Source organism: Argiope bruennichi, chromosome X2 (genome assembly GCF_947563725.1).
Source record: "Argiope bruennichi chromosome X2, qqArgBrue1.1, whole genome shotgun sequence".
In the NCBI taxonomy this organism is placed as follows: Eukaryota; Metazoa; Arthropoda; class Arachnida; order Araneae; family Araneidae; genus Argiope; species Argiope bruennichi.
The window spans coordinates 40752303-40771925 of NC_079163.1; the positions used below are offsets into that span (position 1 = coordinate 40752303).

At 28.5% G+C, this 19623-nt stretch overlaps 1 protein-coding gene across 2 annotated transcripts in view; it reads left to right on the forward strand.

The window, feature by feature from the left end:
• The window catches only part of LOC129960214 (A disintegrin and metalloproteinase with thrombospondin motifs 9-like), a 344112-nt gene that overhangs the window by 288107 nt on the left and 36382 nt on the right, over nt 1–19623 (forward strand). For both annotated transcript variants that reach the window (XM_056073454.1, XM_056073455.1), the window contains 4 exons: nt 8520–8583; nt 9878–9995; nt 10941–11077; nt 12866–12983. In XM_056073454.1, the coding sequence (XP_055929429.1) occupies nt 8520–8583; nt 9878–9995; nt 10941–11077; nt 12866–12983 (437 nt within the window). The remainder of the gene's footprint in view (nt 1–8519; nt 8584–9877; nt 9996–10940; nt 11078–12865; nt 12984–19623) is intronic.

The window sequence follows — 19623 nt, forward strand, 5'->3', positions numbered from 1 at the left end:
TGACCTACAGATACCAAATTTAGTACATGTATGCCTCGGAGGTCGGGAATGTGCACCTGGGTCCCCTTTTTTGAATTTTTGATTAGAATTTTAATTATTAATTAAAAACTAACTTTCCCACCAAAAAAAATCGTCATTTCCCCTCCACGAAATGAGTAAGGCTTCAGGTCTATTTCCCACGCTAAAGAGGATAGGCTTAACAAATTTTCGGCCGCTTATTTCAAACGATTCTGTTTATTTTCTTAATGTTTGGTACATTTAAAACTAAACATTGTTAATTAATCGATCTTTCAGATTCATTCTGAAGTACTTTTGAATAAAAATAAAACTGAATAAAGGAAATTAAAAATTTCTTATCTGAAAAGCGTTACCCCAACTAGAATAGAAAATTCACGCATTTGCATTACCATAACTGGCGTTGAAAATTCACGCATGCGCATTGTGTTCTGATTGTTAACAACTATTTTCAACGGATGCGAACTTGATTTAAATTATTTTTAGGTTAGTTGTATGCTTTTGTAATTAAATTGTATTTATGTTAGTTATATATTTTTTGTATATGCTTATAGTTTTAAGTACATCGTTTTTTTAAGCAGTTTTTTTAACCTGTTTTCAACCGATTATTTTAAACGATTATGTTTATTTTTTTAGTGTTTGATGCATTTAAAATTAAACTTTGTTAATTAATCGATCTGCTCAAGATGAATCTGAGAAAATTTTCTTGACAAATTCTTGAGATATTAAATAAGAAAGATATTCTTTAGTGCCCATAAGATTTAAATGCTCAGTGACTCTGTTTTCAGTAATCATATTATAAAAAAATGCTTTATTTTAGTAAAAAAATGTTATTATATTAATTGCAGATTAATCCTTTCCACTTTAATTTAAAGCATAAAGTCCACGGGAGCTAACAAAAAATTAGCGAGATACATATTACGTTATGACTGAAGGCCTTTATAATATTATGAGTGAATTATATGACTATCAAAATTTAAAGTTTTAAAATATTTTGACGAAGAACCTATTAAAGTAGGAATTACATAAAATATTTAATTATGAAAATTTTAACGAGCATTAAGATTGGCGAACCGGTTGATCGCCAAAGGCGGCTAGTACAATAATAAATGCGGTACTTTATGAAAATAAAATATTGAACTACGGGTGCTGATCTAAAAGTCGTTTTAATGATCAATTTGATGTGAAATCCATTCTTCAACTGACTAGTACCACAAATTAGATATAAGATTCACAAACAAATACTGAATTTTGCCAGGTAATTTATCGAAGGAGAAAAAAAAATAATTTAGAGCTGATTTCGTTAGTTCAAATTATTTTATTGCATCAAAATCTTGTTTAATTCTTTTTATTCTTTCAAATAGAAAGCTTCTTTTTATAACTCCCTTTTTTTGTAATAAACATTGCGTAGAGTGCCTTCTTTTCACTTTTACATTTAATAGATATTTCTTGCAGCGCTGTAAATCCCTCTTTCATGCCATAAACATCAATCAAACAATAAATGTAATAAACTCTCAACAGTTTTTCTCAAGAAAATTAGAATACTTAACAAATATTAATTAGCATTTTTTTCTGTGAAGCGTTAATTACATTTCGATAGTGTATTATTGTATCATAAATTCTAGTGAAAAATTTGACTAAAAGGAAAGGTTTTCTTTTGAAAAAAAAACATGCACATTGATTATAAAATTTCTATTTCATTTCTCAGAAAAATATCTATCTCTATTAATAAGGTTCAAGTATCCCATTTCTGCAAAATAGATAAATTCTGCGAATAAAATAAATTTTGACTATTCCATTGCTTATCGCTTTATATAAATATCAAAAAATACATAAAGCCAGCGGTGTGCGAAAAAGGAAATATGTTGAAAATATCCATCCTTGGAAATTTAATAAAATCTATGCTGAAAGCTAATTCATGTGCTGCCGCTATAACAAAACAAAAAGCTCAAAACTTTCCTAGAAATAATAGAATAACAAATCACTCCATGGAGTTCCTTTCTATTGATCATGGTGCTATTGAATTATTGGCAAACCCAATGCAAATAAACCAAGTATACAAAATTCGGAAAACTCATTATTATTAAAAATGGATGTTTGTATAGCATGAATTATTTTTTAATGGAGATGAATATTTTATCTTGAAAGATTACATTGCCCTGGAGATAAAATCTGAAAGCGCTATCATCTATCTTTTTAAAGAAATACCAAACAGAAAAGAAAGATTATAGATAATTTATAATAGAGACAGAAAATCCTAAAACTCTCTCTTTCGTGTCGCGAAGATAAGTAGTTTGACAAAAGTTTTAACTATTTAATTTCTTAATTTTATATAGCAGGGTTTTTTTTTTCACTTTCAAAAATATTAAGCATGCGAAAACATTTTGTAATTATAGAAAATCGAACTGCAATGGTTTGATAAATCTCCCCATTTCAGACATTTCTGTTTTAAAAATATGTCGGTTATGTGTTCGGCAGCTTTAAATTAAAACGAGTTGGTCGGATAGAATTCATTTGCAGAGAAAATTTGTCTCAAATAAACTTGATTGCTTGCTCGTCGATTTATGTGCGAATGCAATGATTAAAAATACTAATAATCTATATAGATGAAATTTGGCTTACAGCTTAATAACTGGAATTTAGATCTACATCAAATTTTGGACTATACCCGTCAAGAAGTATGCTGTCAGTTCTCTTATCTGTCAGTGCGTATGAGGACGTGATTTGGCACATATTTTAATAACTGGAATTTTACATCCGTCAAAAGTCAATTTTTCCTATATGCCCGTGCGTATTAGAACGCAATAATTCAAACAAGCGTTAGAGGTCATGGTGGCCTAATTCGTAGCGGAAAGCTCCAGGGTCGGACCTTTGTCTGATGGTCTGATGATCCGTCGTGCGTATAGGCCTGGTGCGCATTCAATCAGACATCGTGGACCAAACGATTTTCCATTAATAGAGTAATGATGTTTGAAGAGGGAGGCGCAAACTCAGGTGCTATCCTCATTACCTGTTCAGAGTTCAAATTTCCGAGGCTCGTCCCAAAATAGCTCTCGTGTTGCTTGTAAACGGGAAGTTAATATAACTAAACGGAATCTAAAATGCAACAAGCAAATAGTTGAATATATATGGTATATTATCAGTTGCAGCTTGTAGTATATCATCGTGGAAATTCTGTAACGTAAGATCCCTGCACTGCGTAACAATGAATTCTACACATAACTTTTATAAATTCCACCCTTTTTAATTAGTTGTGAATAATTTAGTAATTATTTAATTTCAAAAATTAAATTCTTACATTGATACTTTAATACACTATTATGAAATTACTAATTTTTAATTAATTTTAAAATAAATCTTCTCAATTAATTCCCTAAGTCCATTAGTCTCGTTTATAAGGATTATTGCGTTATTTAAAAATTTAAAGATGAAATCATTAGAAATAAATTCTGTTTTATTTTTATTCTATTTTAAATAAATATTTCTGAAAATGAAATCTTCCCTTCTGGTTTTATTTCGAGTGAAAAGATCACAATCTTTTTCCCAAATCAAAGAACGATGCATTCGGAAATCAGAAAAATAGAGTTCACTTTGATGGATTCCGTCCAGAATTCGATACAGATAAACAATTTTGAAACTGAAACCTCATACCGAATGTTTTCGAACCGAATTTCATTCCTTTATCTAGTTCAGGTCAGAAATATCACGTTCTTGCACAAAGGAATAGATAGTAAGGCTTCCCAAAAGTTTTTTTATTGGGAATTCTTTCAAAAATAGAGATTCCATTAAATTTCAATATCGAACGTCTTTTCTATTCTTGTACTTCTCTTTGTATGTTTCGAATTTGAGAAAAAAAATTGATTAATTTCTGATATTGTATCCATCTATATGTGTACTATGACGCTTTTCAATGTGAATGCACTTACTGGTGCTCTTTAAGAAATCGCATTTATTCAAAACTCCTGTATTTTATTCTGAGTGAAATGCGCAACATATGATATTAGTTCATGTGAATACGACACTTTTCAAAAAGCTGTGTATCTTGAAGGTACCCATATTTTAGTTAGAATTTTTTTATTCCTCGTGTTTTTAAATAGAATGGTGCAGAATAACATTGATATTATTGAAATTTTGTAGCACCTTGTTTTAGAATTTTCGATTAAAAATGATTGAAAATATCGTTTTGAATTGAAAAAAAAAATACATTAAAATTTATCAATCCCAATTTTTTAAATTAATTTTGTTGATAATTAATTTCTCTTCATTTTTTATATCGTATATTTTTATATATATTTTCAAACTGCATCTCGTAAAAAGATTTTGCACAGTAAAAAAAAGTCCAAAGCACAATTTTCAACAAAGCTAGGTACTGTTCTTACCATGACGCTTCTTAATAAGTCAATCGGTAAAACTAAGTATTGTTCTTTAGCTATGACTCTTATTAATAGGTCAATCGGTAAAACTAGGTGCTGTTCTTCAGCCATGACTATTCTTAATAGGCCAATTAGTATAGGCCAATTTTGTAGCACCTTCATTTAGAATTTTCGATTAAACATGATCGAAAATATTGTTTGGAATAGAAAAAAAAATACATTAAAATTGATCAATCCCAATTTTTAAAATTAATTTTGTTGATAATTAATTTCTCTTCATTTTTTTACATCGCATATTTTTATATATATTTTCTAACTTCATCTCGTAGAAAGCACAGTAAAAAAAAGTCCAAAGCACAATTTTCAACAAAACTAGGTACTGTTCTTTAATCATGACTCTTCTTAATAAGTCAATCGGTAAAACTAAGTATTGTTCTTTAGCTATGACTCTTATTAATAGGCCAGTCGTAAAACTAGGTGCTGTTCTTTAGCCATGACTGTTCTTAATAGGCTAATTGGTATAATTAGGTACTGTTTTAGCCATGACTCTTCTTAATAGGCCAGTCGGTTATACTAGGTACTGTTCTTTAACCATGAATCTTCTCAACAAGTCAATCAGTAAAAAAAAAAAAAAACTGTACGAGGAGTTTTGTAAATGCGCATGCTCGATGCGCATAAACAATACTGGAAGAGGAATAAAACTTCTCTGACAGTGGATAGAGAGAATTTTGTTGAATAACCTTTTCCCCCATGCTTTTAGGCTGAAGATGAAAATATCGAAAGATTAGATAATTAAGAAATTTTAGATATTTCTTACATAACCGAATAAATAAACGATTAAATTCATACACACACTAGTAAAAGTTGGGAGAACTGCAATGCCACACCTGTATATGATCTATGTGCCAAAACTGTAGATTTGTGTCTAATTCTGAACTAAATCTGTCTGAGGATAGACTGTCCATTTATTTGCTCATTCGTCTACCCGTGTATAGGAAACACAAAAGCTCTAACTCTCAACAAGCTAAATCAATGAAATTCGGTATGTGGCTTTGTTATCAAAATTGCAGAACTAAACAAGATTTAATTATATTTTGGATTCAATCGGTGTACAAAGGAATTACTAAATTCATTTTCGATTATTTTCAAATATTATGAAGATGAATTTAAAACCGCACCGTATTGAATAAGTGTATGAGAAAGCGGGTTGAAAAATATGAAAATGTCAGGTGCAAGAACTCTCCCATTGATTTAAAACGGAATTGTGAATATTATCACCTTTCGATTAATGAAGAGAAAGCAAAATAAGCTTGTGGGAAAAGCAGTCATATTATTTTCTTATACTGAGGTTATCAAAACCAGCGGGAATTTCTCCCTAAACCTTTCTCTCAGACTCTCTAATAAACTTATCGATGCCTGAAAACACCTTATATGGCATTGGAATAATTACGAACTATTAACTTTTGGCCTGGATTTAGCATTTTTGTTATACCTATTGTGTCATCTTTGGCGAGTTATTTGGCGATTAAACCCTGGCATGCGGTGAATAGTAACCAAAAATCAAATATGTGTTTTAGTTATGCTTTTCTCAACCGATTTAAACCGAAATTTGACCAAAACTGCACTTGTAGTCACAAAATTCCGTACCTAATTTGATATATTTAAGTCACTGCGTTTTTGAATTATCGCGTTTACATGCTTCTGAAAGTACAAACCAACAGACATCCAATTCCTTATTGGATTTGGCTCAAAATTTGATAGATGTCTACAATCTAGATGTTAAATATGTGTACCGAATTCTATCTATCTATAGATGTCTACAATCTAGATGTTAAATATGTGTACCGAATTCTATCTATCTATAGATGTCTACAATCTAGATGTTAAATATGTGTACCAAATTCTATCTATCTATAGATGTCTACAATCTAGATGTTAAATATGTGTACTGAATTCTATCTATCTATAGATGTCTACAATCTAAATGTTAAATATGTGTACCGAATTCTATCTATTTATAGATATCTACAATCTAGATGTTAAATATGTGTACCGAATTCTATCTATCTGTAGATGCCTACAATATAGATGTTAAATATGTGTACCGAATTCTATCTATCTATAGATGTCTACAATCTAGATGTTAAATATGTGTACCGAATTCTATCTATCTATAGATGCCTACAATATAGATGTTAAATATGTGTACCGAATTCTATCGATCTAACTCTCTTTGCTCTGTAATTATCGTGTTAATTTATATTCGAACAGCAAGACAGACGGACTTCCTTCAAACAGATTTTACTCCAAATTTTAAAGAAGTCTGCAGATTTGTTGTGTAGACTGTGTATCAAATTTCAACCATTTAACTCAAAGCGTTTTTCAGTCATCTTTGTCACAGAAAGACAGACGGAAATTTTCAAAAAAATGTGTTTTTCGAACTCCAGAAGGTCTGAATATATGGAGATTCGTCAAAATCTCGAGTTCGAATTTTTTGACGAATATTATATTTTCTCTATACTATGTATTCGAGAAAATAAAAGGTAATAAAAGCATTTCATAACAAATGCTATTTAGAATAGTTTAATTTTGGGGAAAAATTTGTTTGAAAGATTTCTAAGCTCTTTATAATTCCATTATCATCCTAGTTAATAGGGTGAGTAAGCTTCCAATTCTACCAATAAATGATATTATTCAAATTTTCAAAATATCTTTTGAATAGAATTAATTTCTGTTATTTGTTAGATTAAATTGAATATTATAACAATATTGAATATTAGAACAAATAATTTCCAAATGGAACCTTTCGAAATGACAAATGTATGAAAACTGTTCTTTATTTCAATTTGTGTTAATGTTACTAAAAAATCAAAGCAAATGTTGTAAAAGCATAATTAATTCATTCCATTTAGTAATTAGTTTATATAGTTGACATCATTTGAGTTAATATGGGTTAAGTGTAAACCTTGTATAGTAAATCAGCATTATTATGTTAATATTTTTAAAAAATCAAAGTAAAACTGTAAAAGCATAATTAATTCATTCCATTTAATAATGAGCTTATACAGTTGACATCATATGAGTTAATATGGATTAATTGTATACCTTGCATCGTGTACCAGCATTATTATATGAATTATTTTTTTTTCTTTCTACCCAATAACTTAATTTCAAAGATATTTTTTTACTAAATTTCATTACCAACATCATATGTTGTCTTCCGTAAGAATCAAATGCCGTATTTTTAGTGCATCAAAAATAATAAAACTTTTCTATAAATTATATTGTGATTTCGAATTCTAGAACAAATCGGGTTGATTATCTGTACTGAATAAAGTTTCCGGGAAATTTTTATCCTTTCTTTTGTTATTGATGAAATTAACATATTGACTTTCATCCAGAATTATACCTAGCATTCTATAAATTAGTTGTTCTCTGACTTTATCTATAAAATTCAAAAGTAATTTTACCAATTAAAAGAAAAATTCCTCTTCGGGATAAATGGAAAAATAGCAGTGAGGTAATAAACTCGGTGTTCCAGTTGAATTTTTCTTTTCAATATCCGTTTGTGAGAGGTGAAGATTTGGGAGGGGAATAGCTGCTCAGATATCTTCCTAGTCATATTGCTTGCTGCAAATCATAGTGGGTGAATTTCAATTTAACATCTGGAGAAAATAGATAGCGATTTCCGCCGACTAGTGCCAAAAATTTCAAATAATATTTCATCTTTTTGAGAGATAAAAAAGAATCAATTTCTTAATTCAGAAATCAATTTATTATAGTTTCGCCACTCTGATTATCATAGGACAATATTAACTCGTTTCAAAATTGCGAAGTTAATTACAAAGATAGTTCTCGTATGGATTCGAACGCAATGCAAGCTTAACTTGCTTTATAATCACCATATATTCAAAAACATTAATGAAGATTATTGGAAAAATAAACAAAATAGTAAAATTTTTCGCTTTATTTGATGTTTCAGAAATTTCATTTGCTTATTTTTCTTTACCATGCATTAATATATTAATAATTAAATTCCTTACTTTTATTTTCTTAATAAATTAGTTCTTTTTGCTCTTGTTAAAGGTAAGTGTATTGAAACTTTCAATTGATACAAATATATATTTTCAGACCAACAAATGGTGGACGTTATTGCGTCGGAGAACGAATAAGATACAAGTCATGCCAAACTGAAGTATGTCTACTTAAGTTTTTTTTTGTCTGTATTACTCTGAAAATTAATATTCTCCGAACTTCTTTATTAAGATGTTTCTAATTACAAACATTTAACTTTATTGTTCTCTTCTTTTCTAATAAGATTTGCGAAGAGCAGTAGTCACTTCTCTCATTTCTAGACAGAAAAAAAATTCTAACTGATATAAATTGTAACTGATATTTTAAAAATCGTTATAGAAGAGCATTTAATATAAAAGATTAGTCATAAAATCTTCTTTTGCCTTTTGATGAAATGGAAAGGTAGGAAAATTTTTCGTTTTTCAATGTAGCCTAACATGTGAACTGGAAAATTTTCCTACGTGGGAGAAATTTATATCTGACTTTGTAGGAGGTACTTGTTCTTGCTTCAGCTTAATTTAAATCCTCTTATTACTAATTACTATGATATTAACATTTTTATAGCTTCAAATTAAAAAAAGGTATTTACTTTTAAAACAAGTGTAAGTTGAAAGATATTGTAAACGCGATGTTAAAAGTCACGTTTTAAGGCCAGGTATCATGGTTCAGTGGCTGTTAAAATTATTGCAGTTCTAGCATAAAACAAATAAAAGTTAATTTTTATATGTTGGTAATTTTTGTATATTTATATGTTAGTATATAAAGTGACTTCGAAATATTTTAATTGACTGCGAGAAATTCTTGTTTCATCATATTTTTTCACTAGATTGTGATATTAGTAATTTCGTTGTGTATTTTCCTCTTTTATCTCTCTGAAAAATGTTTGGCAAAACCAACAAAGCATTTGATTTGATGTGATATACTTTGGAACTTTCGTGAATTAATTCGTGATTGAGTAGTGAATTCTCTTATTGACAAAATACTTAAAGTAAAAAAAAAAGATCCTGTATCCAAAAAACGAATTAATCCAGACCCATTTCATAAAATCTTAACCGAAAAACTGCATCTAAACATTTTTTAATTTGAAATCTGACATACCTGTCGTTTAAGAACGTGCTTCTGACTGCATTTAGTTTTTAATTTTAATTTATAAAATTTCAAAATTATCTTTAAGAATTACATATTTCAAAATGCCTATTTTGATTTGTAAATTGCAAGGTTCGGTTGTTTTAAATTAGATTATATGAATTTATAACAGTAGCAAATTTTTAATTGTGAGTAAAAATATATGAACAAACTCTAAAGCAACGAATTGATTTGAAGTTATAGAGACTCTGTGAAATAAATCTTGTTAATGTTAGTGCTCAGTGCTGTTGTTTGAGTTGTTAAATGAAAAACATATTTCTCTTTTTCAGGATTGTCCATTGGGCTCAAGAGATTTCCGGGAAGAACAGTGCAGTTCTTTCAATGGCAAAACTTTTGGATTTCCCGGAGTTGATGCAAATGTCAAATGGGTACCTCACTACACTGGAGGTAAGTGAAGCTGTTTATTATCTAATCTTAATATATCTTAATTATTAGATTGTTTGTTATCTAATCTTAAGCAATAGGGAAATACAAAATCAGATTCAAAATTGAAAAAAAAGAAAGAGCGGATTTTAGCGGATTATCAAAATAAATAAAATAGAGCTGGAATTTCTTATTCTTCGAAAGCTATAGTTTAAATTTTGAAACTTTCGGCTGAGCTTCTCCAAGATTTTATTAATAATATAAGCAAACGTCTACTGTAAATTAAATATATTTTTTAGTTATAACCTTAAACCACATGGAATGTGAAAACTGAGTTTTAAATTGTTTCTGAAATAATTATAATATTATGTTAAATTGTTTCTGAGTTTTTTTTTTTTGTGCATTAAATAAAATATGAAATGTAGTATGAAATATCAAATATAATATATGTGCAGGAAATTCCAAAAAAAAATTTTTTTATTTTAAAATATAAACAATTTTATCCTTGTTATTCGTATGACATTCAAATTCATAATGACGTACACAAACAGAATATTTTAAGCGCAAGAGAGCCTTAATCCGATCACTATAAGTGTATTTCATTAATTATCCTCAAACAATATAAATGCTTTCTTATTTTTAAATCCTAAAAATTTCAACTTTGTATAGAAGTTAAAACAGCAGTGCAACAGTAGTCATCTAACTTGACATTTTTAAGTATGATCTGTTTAAATACCTTTTGTTGAACATCCTTTTTTAACAGTAATGTATTTACTCATAAGTTTCGAAACCAATACCTTCATTGCATTCTACAACTTTATGAAAATAGAAAATGCGAAGTTATTGTAAGGGAATTAGAAAAATGTTTCGTTCATTTGTTGTTTAAATAATCCTAGCATGAGGATAATGATTTATTAAATTTGTTAGATGTAGTAATTATTGGATTTTCTATTTTTGTTATGTTTACAGTTGAACCCAAAGACAGATGCAAGTTATACTGCAGGGCTGCTGGAACAGCTGCTTATTTTTTACTTAAAGAACGCGTGATTGATGGCACAACATGCGGGCCAGAAACTTACGATATATGTATTAACGGCAAATGTATGGTAAGCTATTTGATAAAGTTTTCTCATTTTCCTTTCGAAATGTTTCTTTCTGCATTAGATAAATGTTTTGGGCTAAAGTATCAGCCTGGCTGCTATTCCAGGCACTTACTTTGACATTTCATTAATAAAGCGCCAAACACAAAAGCCGATGACTGGAGTCTTGAATTTTGCTTATTGTTTACAAATGTTGTTATTTAATGTAGGATGGTGATTCATTTAATCATCGAGCAGTTCATTAGCGCTTTTGAAAATCATGAAGGCAACATCATTTTCCTCTTAATACGAAATCAATACCTTGCCTTTTCAAATGAATGGAAACTCCAGTTTAAACAAAATATTTTAAGGGAAATCTTGTATTAAAAAAATAATCGGTTAACCAACCAAAATAAAGAAAACATTGCCTTCTTATTTTTAATTCCTGTCAATGAACTTGCAAAGATTTTTTTTTCTTTTGAATTCCGAAACGAACGCTTTCTAAAAATTTCTCTTCTATAAACATTTTATAAACATATATTATCATTTTCAATTTAAGAAAGTTTTTGAATTTACGCTTTACGATAATTTTTACTTTACATCAAACTGTTCCTTGTTATTCTATACTGTTCAAAACTGTTTCTGGTCGATATGAATATGGTTATGCAACTAAATCATGAAAAGGCAGCAATATAATAAAAGCAAAAATTTAATTATAGAAAAAGATTTATTACCAAAAAAATATATGTTTGTTCTATAAAGCTGTACAATTTCGATAAATCTTTGTATGAGTGAGGTTTTTTCTTAGTCTTATATTGATTATTTTCTGTAGTATTCACAAGAAATTATTTTAGAAAGCTGGCACCATCGTTCCGATTCAGTATGATAAAAGCAAAAATTTAATTATTGAAAAAGACTGATTACCAAAACAAATATGCATATGCTAGAAAACTGCACAATTTCGATAATTCTTTGAATAAGTGAAGTTTCCTCTTAGTTTTATATTGAATATTCTCTGTATCACACATCTGTATCATCACAAGAAATCCTTTTAGAAAATCGGCGCCAGCGTTCCAATTCACATGAAATATGCGAAATATAAAGAGAGATCAAATTATTTATTGCTCTGAATAGTACTCAAGTAATTTAAATAAATTTCTTAAAAAAATATGATTGAAAAACTGAAATTGAATACTTGAGAGTCATCAATTAATTAATGAAAGTTATATGTTAATACGTTTTTGTAATTTGTAATCTGAGCGAAAATTTTCTATTAAAAGAAGAAATGGCCGTTTTGATTACTGATTAAAACATTTTCATATTAATACTATTCATTGTCAAACACAAAAATAATATTTGAGAGCGACAACATCAAGAAAAAAAAACTTTAGTAAAACGATAGTATTCAATAATTACTTCCACGCAAATGTCATAAAAATAATTGCATCTGTAACTTGCAGATGCAGTTATATTCCGTTGGTTTTCGTGATTGGCGGAGGACAAAAAAAATGTTATAGAGATAAAAATCAATTAGAATACAAATGTTAAACTTCCAAACAAAAACTGCTTATGTTTTTATTGGTAGTTTCTGACTAAATATTAAATGTATTCAAAAGTGTTAGAATCATTTTAGCCATCTGCCATGGAAAAGCAATCGTCCTGCTTACAAAACCTTTCATTCTGGCGGCTGAACGAGAAACTTGCAAATGGTTATTCATTTTTCATGTATTTGTTGTCATGATTGCGTTTTTATTTAGCACAACGTGTTTGAATCTCTAAAATCAGATGTTATTTATTCTGGTGCATCATTTTTAGGCAGCTGGCTGTGACCACAAACTCGACTCAAACGAAGTCACCGACGTATGTGGAGTGTGCGGCGGAAATGGAACCAGCTGTCGAGTGATTCGTGGAAAATCCATTCAAATGCAATACGGTTCGTATGCACATTCACATCTGTTTTCTATATTGGATTCATTTGCGGAATTTTCTTGAGTGTGTAAAATCGGGTCTATTTGTATGGATTAATTTGAGCAGCTTGGTGGAGTTTTAAATCTGTGTCACTCCATTTAAATGATAATGTATATTTCGAATATTTTTGATATTCGAGATAAAATCAAACTTTGATGACAGATGAAATTCCTTAATCTAGATTATTAAAACTTTTGCCGCATATATGTTTGATTTTGTGAGGGGAAAATCTGTTGAGAATCTATTTACGAAAGCTAACCGCATGTCCGAAGGTGAAAAAAAAATTTATGAATAATAATGAATATAAAATATAATTCAAGATAATTATTTAAATAAATGAATGAATTAGTTAAAGCCAAGATTGCTATTTTTACTTAAATTGGCTGAAGAGTTTTACAGAAAACAGTTAAATTAAATATTCCGCAACACGCTAGAAGAACTTTTGCAAATTATTAGGAACATTATAGTTATTTACAAGAAATTTATTTACATTTTCTCATAAAATGAAATAGTCCATTATTATGAATGGATATGTATAAGAATGCTTATTTAAATGAGCAAAAAAGTAATTCTACTATTCTAGTCGTTCTCAAAATTCGAGATTATTTTTTTCATCCTAAAACACTGATTTAATGGGCTAGAAAAAAATTAAAAGAGAAAAATTAAAAAGAAAATGTAATGTCATAATTTAGGGCAACAATAACCAGCATCCAAATATGGGATAGTTTTGCATATCATTAATTTTCATTTTCTGATGTGAAATGCGCGTGAAGAACGTTCTTTAATTGCATTGTTTATTTAATGTAATTAATCTTGATATTCTGCTCTATTTTTTCCTAAATATTATCTAGCTTATTTAATAAACAAAACAGTGAAACAATAAAAAAATTGTACAAAGATGTAGAAATTTAATGGAAAAAAATTTTTAATTAGCATGTATGAGCAACTTTGTAAAAAATACGGATATTTGATAAGAACCCATTTCTCATACAATTATTATGATATACATAAACAGGCATTCTTATAAAATCATATTTTAAATCCATAAAATGAAAAGCGAATTAATATCTATGACAAAGCAGGTAAGTATAAATAAAATCCCTTTACATGTTAATGGGTAATGTAAATATTTATATATAAGTATTTAAATAAAACCCCCAATTGAGATACTTTTAAAAAATTATGTCAGTAATTGAGATTCAAAATTACCGCTTAATTTCTAATTCAAACATTAAAAATTTGTTTATGTCAATAAATGTGGAACATTTATTTTTAAAAACTAACTTTTTATTTATAGTTCGTTTGAACAAACAGTGTTGCTAATAATGCGTAATTTTAGATGAGGATAAATTAATCTTTTATGTATCCTAAATAAATAGCATTTTGTTCAAAAATTTCCCGAAAGAAATGTTTTGGCATCGGTATTTATTGTTAGTAATTTAAATGTATACGAGCTGTCCTTAATTCTTTTCTCATAAGGGTGAACTAACAAATGTTTGTTATTTTTGGTGTTTGGCTGATATAACATTGCCTTTTTGGCTGAATTCTTAACGAACAACAGTGCATCGTTGGTTTCTGGAGCACTTGGTTGCCTGAGTTGTTGCAAACTGTTTCAAACATCTCATAATTGATATGAAATTCATGTATAAATTTATGGATAAAGGTGTCCCATTACATTTTTCATAACCATCAAGAGTTTTAAACATTGCATTCAATTCTTTCCCAACAACAGATTGAACATGATTGACCCTCAATTTGGCCTTCACGTCTGCGGATTTGTACACGCTGGACTTCTAAAATCACATGAAACAGTCGGAGGAAAATACACTTATGACCTCTGTCAAAAATATGGCCGCACGAATATTTGTTGTTGTTGACAGAGTCAATTTCAGTCAAGAGATTTTCCAAGAAACGCGAATATATTTTCTTTATCGGTATGCGATGAAGCTGACATATGTAACATTGATCAGCTTCTGTCTTCTATGACTCTATATTTCTATGGATTGAAGGTGATATTTTATCATTTCCAGTCTATTTTTTCTAATAAATGGAGAACAAAAATTATAAGCATTTTCTCTTTCCATCAGATTAAATAAATTGAATCTCCTGTTTTGTGGAAATTATAGTTCGCCATAATATGTATTGTTTCTCGCCTTTTCAGTGCAAAAGTAGCTGGTGCCATAGGAATACGTATTTCGAATCATTGGAGCCCTTTGTAAATAATTAAGATATATTTATGATTTCTGTTTTTCCTATGAAGCGGTTCACAAATTATGATACTGTATGCCCCAGTTCATATCGATAATTGTGGCACAATATAGCCATATATGGCTTTTGCGACAGTAAACACCACCAAAATCTTATTGATAGTAATAGAAAGGGAGAATTAATAAATGAACGCTGCAAACGGTAATAATTAAATAATAATAATAATATATATATATATATAAAAGTCAAACTCTGTTTTTAAATTTTAAAATCCATGTTCTGTTACGATGAGCAATAAGATAGGTGATCAGACATATACATATATATGCGTGTATGTGTTTTTATGTGTGTATGTTTATGTGTATGTTTGTTTGTTTGTGTGTGTGTGTGTGTGTGTGTGTTTGTATGTATGTGTGTGTGTGTGTGTGTGCGTGTGTGTGTGTATGTGTGTGTGCTTGTGTGTGTGTGTGCGTGTGTGTGTGTGTGTGTGTGTGTGTGTGTGTGTGTGTGTGTGTGTGTGTGTGTGTGTGTGTGTGTGTGAGGAGAAAAGATAAGAAATAAATGATTATTTAAAATGGAATATTTATCTGTGAATAGTAGTTGTTTTAAAAAAAATTAATGCTAAAGTTTAATAAGTTTAATTACAATTTAATTAATTTAACAATTAATGCTGAAAAATTATCTAATTTGCCATATAGTTTTATTCTGAAGGCATAAGAAACGTTTAGTTTGATTATACATATAAATATAATCATTACCGATCACAGCGTTGATTCTTCAAGAAAAAAACAAGAGATGATTGATCTTTTAAAAAGGAATATTTATATGTAAAAAACAAAATTTATTTATATGTGAATTGAAACAATTAATCCTGAGGTTTAATTAGTTTGCGCCATGACACATGAGCATTAATTTTCTGGTGTAGAAAAGTAAGAATCAAGAAGATTTGTCATCCGGTAAATGTTTATATTCTCAAGAAGAAAAAAAATATCGAGATTAATAAAAATCCTCCAGTATATCATTAATACAAAATAAAAACCGGCTGCTTAAATGAGATCCTTGGGGCATACCTGAGCAGTTAGTGAAATTAAAAGAATTCCTTGGCACATAATTAACGTAAAGTTTTGTTTGGTTTTGTAATTAGCGAAATGAATATTGCTTTAGATTATAGTTCTATGTAGTACATTTCTAATTCTAAATATTCTAATCTAAACTCAAAATATAAAAAATGAAATCATTAATTGCTTGAAGAATTTCTGCGAAATATGCTTGTTGATTATTTAGTTAAAGTTTTCTTTGAACTAAATGACTTTTTAATATACGCATTTTTTCTCCATTGAGTATACACTAAGCCTCGTTTGGCCACAAGCAATTTCCAGTTCGATCGAACTTTATTATTTTTTTTCTGAAATGAATTTTCTTATTTAAGAACATTTTTTAAATATTTACTCAATGTTTATGAAATGCATTTCATGAAATCAGCTTTGATATCATACTATTAACGTATTACAGTTATCCAATTTCTTCTGCATAAGTAATGAAAAAAATGCCTAAAAGTTTTTGTGTGTGTATGTGCGTGCGTGCACGCGCGCGTGTGCGTGTGTGTGTGTGAAGAAATTGTACGGATCTAAATATTTGATTTTTTTTTCCTATTGGTAGGGATTTAAAAAAACTATGGTCACCATATCCGGCTTTGTATGGCAGTGGACACCTTTCAAAAAAATATATTGGTCTGAAAAATTTTCATTGGAGGCAACCTGATAGATCAATCTCTCCAAGCATATTCTAACCTTGCTTTAGTGTTACGTTTTAATGAAGAAATATTAATTAAAAGTTTTTTTTATCGAAACGAACATGTACTATAAACAACATGTACAAATGAAGCAAACATGTACTATCGAATGGTGTTATAATTTCAAAGCCTACATTTCTACCCAAATAAGTGGATATTTACCATCAGTTTGAAATATTAGATTTTATCATCCGGGCAACTGCATATATATTTTTATAATTCATGTTATTTTAACTTTTTTTATTCAATTTTTTTAAATCTTGATTTAAAAATTTAGATAATTATGCTTACTGCGATAATCTTTCTTTTATTCTGAAAAACAATTATAATACATTCATATCTTTTTTATTACTACCATTTTTCTTTCCTGATATTAAAACGTTAAACTCTAGGTATAACAACATTTCAATGAGTAAAAGCGCACTATTATACAGATTTTTTTTTTGGTTATTTAAGGTAAATTAACTAATTATAGTAGTCACTGCATTTATTTTTTGGCCTTTTTCAAATTTAAATTATTTAAAATTCAAATGAAAGAATTGTAATCAAACAATTTCAAAAAACTCATTGATTAATTTCAATTAAAAATCAAATTAATTGATCAAATAAAACTGTAAAAATATATCAAATAAATTTTAAAATTTAAATTCAAAATTAATTTTTAATTTTTTTTCTAAATTCCTTATACCATTAAAAATAAATAATACCCATTAATAATAACTAATACACATTAAAAATAAATAATACCCATTAATAATAACTAATACCTATTAAAAATAAAATATCTTATAGTATAGTATCTAGGAAATTGCTATTGTATGTTCAAATAAAACAAATTATATAATGTAATATAGTTTTGAATGGCACGCATATAAATGTTTCATAGTTTTCAAAACTTTCAACAGTTAGCGCTTTTCAATATTTTTAGTAATCTTATTATTAACAGTCAATTATAGTATCATAATTATCTATTTTCTTCTCTTTTCTAAAGAAAGTCGTACAAACCTTGACTTCTTAATGTTTTTGCCACGAAAAAGCTTTGAAGTACATTTTTTTTCGGTGTTTCATATTTTTATGCGGCAAATAGCAAATCTTCTGAATTCAGAATAAATCAGAAACATGTGAAGATTTATTGTATCAGCAAATGATTTTTCGAGGCAAAAATGACGCAACAAGGAGATCTAAATTTCAAACCTTTTCCGCATTCTAGCCTCAAGAAATAATTAGAAGTGCGTGAAACACCTGGAATATAAATTTGTTGGAACGCTTTAAGCAAATCTAGCAGCTGAACAATCAAAATATTGCATCGTTTTATTCTTTGGCTATTCACTTAATTACTTGCTATAACATACTTTAAATATTATTTTTATATATTCTTTCGGAAGAATGATCTCATTTTTAGTTAGAAATATGTTTGGAATCCCATCCATCTTTTATCTGACACAATTTAATCTCAAAATAAAGATCTTAACTAGGTTAAAAGAAATAAATGAAAATTTTTCTTTGAACAGAAGGAATCATAGAAGACTCTTTATGAATGAATTAACTGGATAAAGGTGAAACAGTTTTTACGCTTTCATCTAGGATAATGCATAACTAAAAAAATAAGTGACAAATCATTTATTGGCGAACAAATTATAATAGTTTTGTTGCCAAGTTTCGTAATAATGTATTCTCAAAGAATCATAAAATAATGCAAGATTGAAAAAAATAAGTTACAAATTATTTATTGGCGAACAAGTTATAAAACTGTCGCCAAGTTTCGTAATAATGCATTCTCAGGCACTTGCTATCTGGGGACTTCTTAAACATTTCCTATTCTTGGCCTCTTTCCTAGCGGCAAAAATCTGTGTAATCCGATTTTTAATTGATTTTTTTTTAAATCTTTACATGCTGACTTGTTATGGGACACGAAAACAAACATTTTCAATGTATATTCGTGAAATTTTTTGAACAAACGTACTTCAAAAATCCACCTACAAATAAAGCATTTCATTAAAATTTGTTAAAAAAAAACTATCTGAAATTCAGTATCTTTATATTTAATTAAAAATAATGTTTCATTTTAATATTTACTACATTTATTACCTAGCTTCGCCCGGAATACATTCAAACTGATTCTTTAGTCTCTGCAATTAATTTTATCATTCATATTGTTACAAATTAATTTCAAAATTTAGCTATCTATAATATTTTCAGTTTCTTGCTGAAATATATTTATCTCACCACTTATTGTATTTTATACGTATGCAGTTTTGCACCTTTCTTACTCTAATTTATTCTATACTCATGCCTTCTTACGTTTTTTCAGTTCATGGTTTTCATTGCCTTGATCCCGAATTTCCCTCCTTTTCGAGTATTTCTATGCCCGTCAGAAATGTAGATATTGGAATAATCTTAGTTTAGGTTCTCATTAATAATAATATTTATTTGAGAATTTATAATAAATCTTCTCTTACTTAATTAAATATGAATTGAAATAACTACTTTTGAAAACTGAAAACAGTATAGTTGACATAGAAATGAGTCCCAGAATGAAAAATGATCTTCATGTTGTTGTTGCTTACAGTTCCAGAGAGTTCTGTGACAAACAGACACATGTATT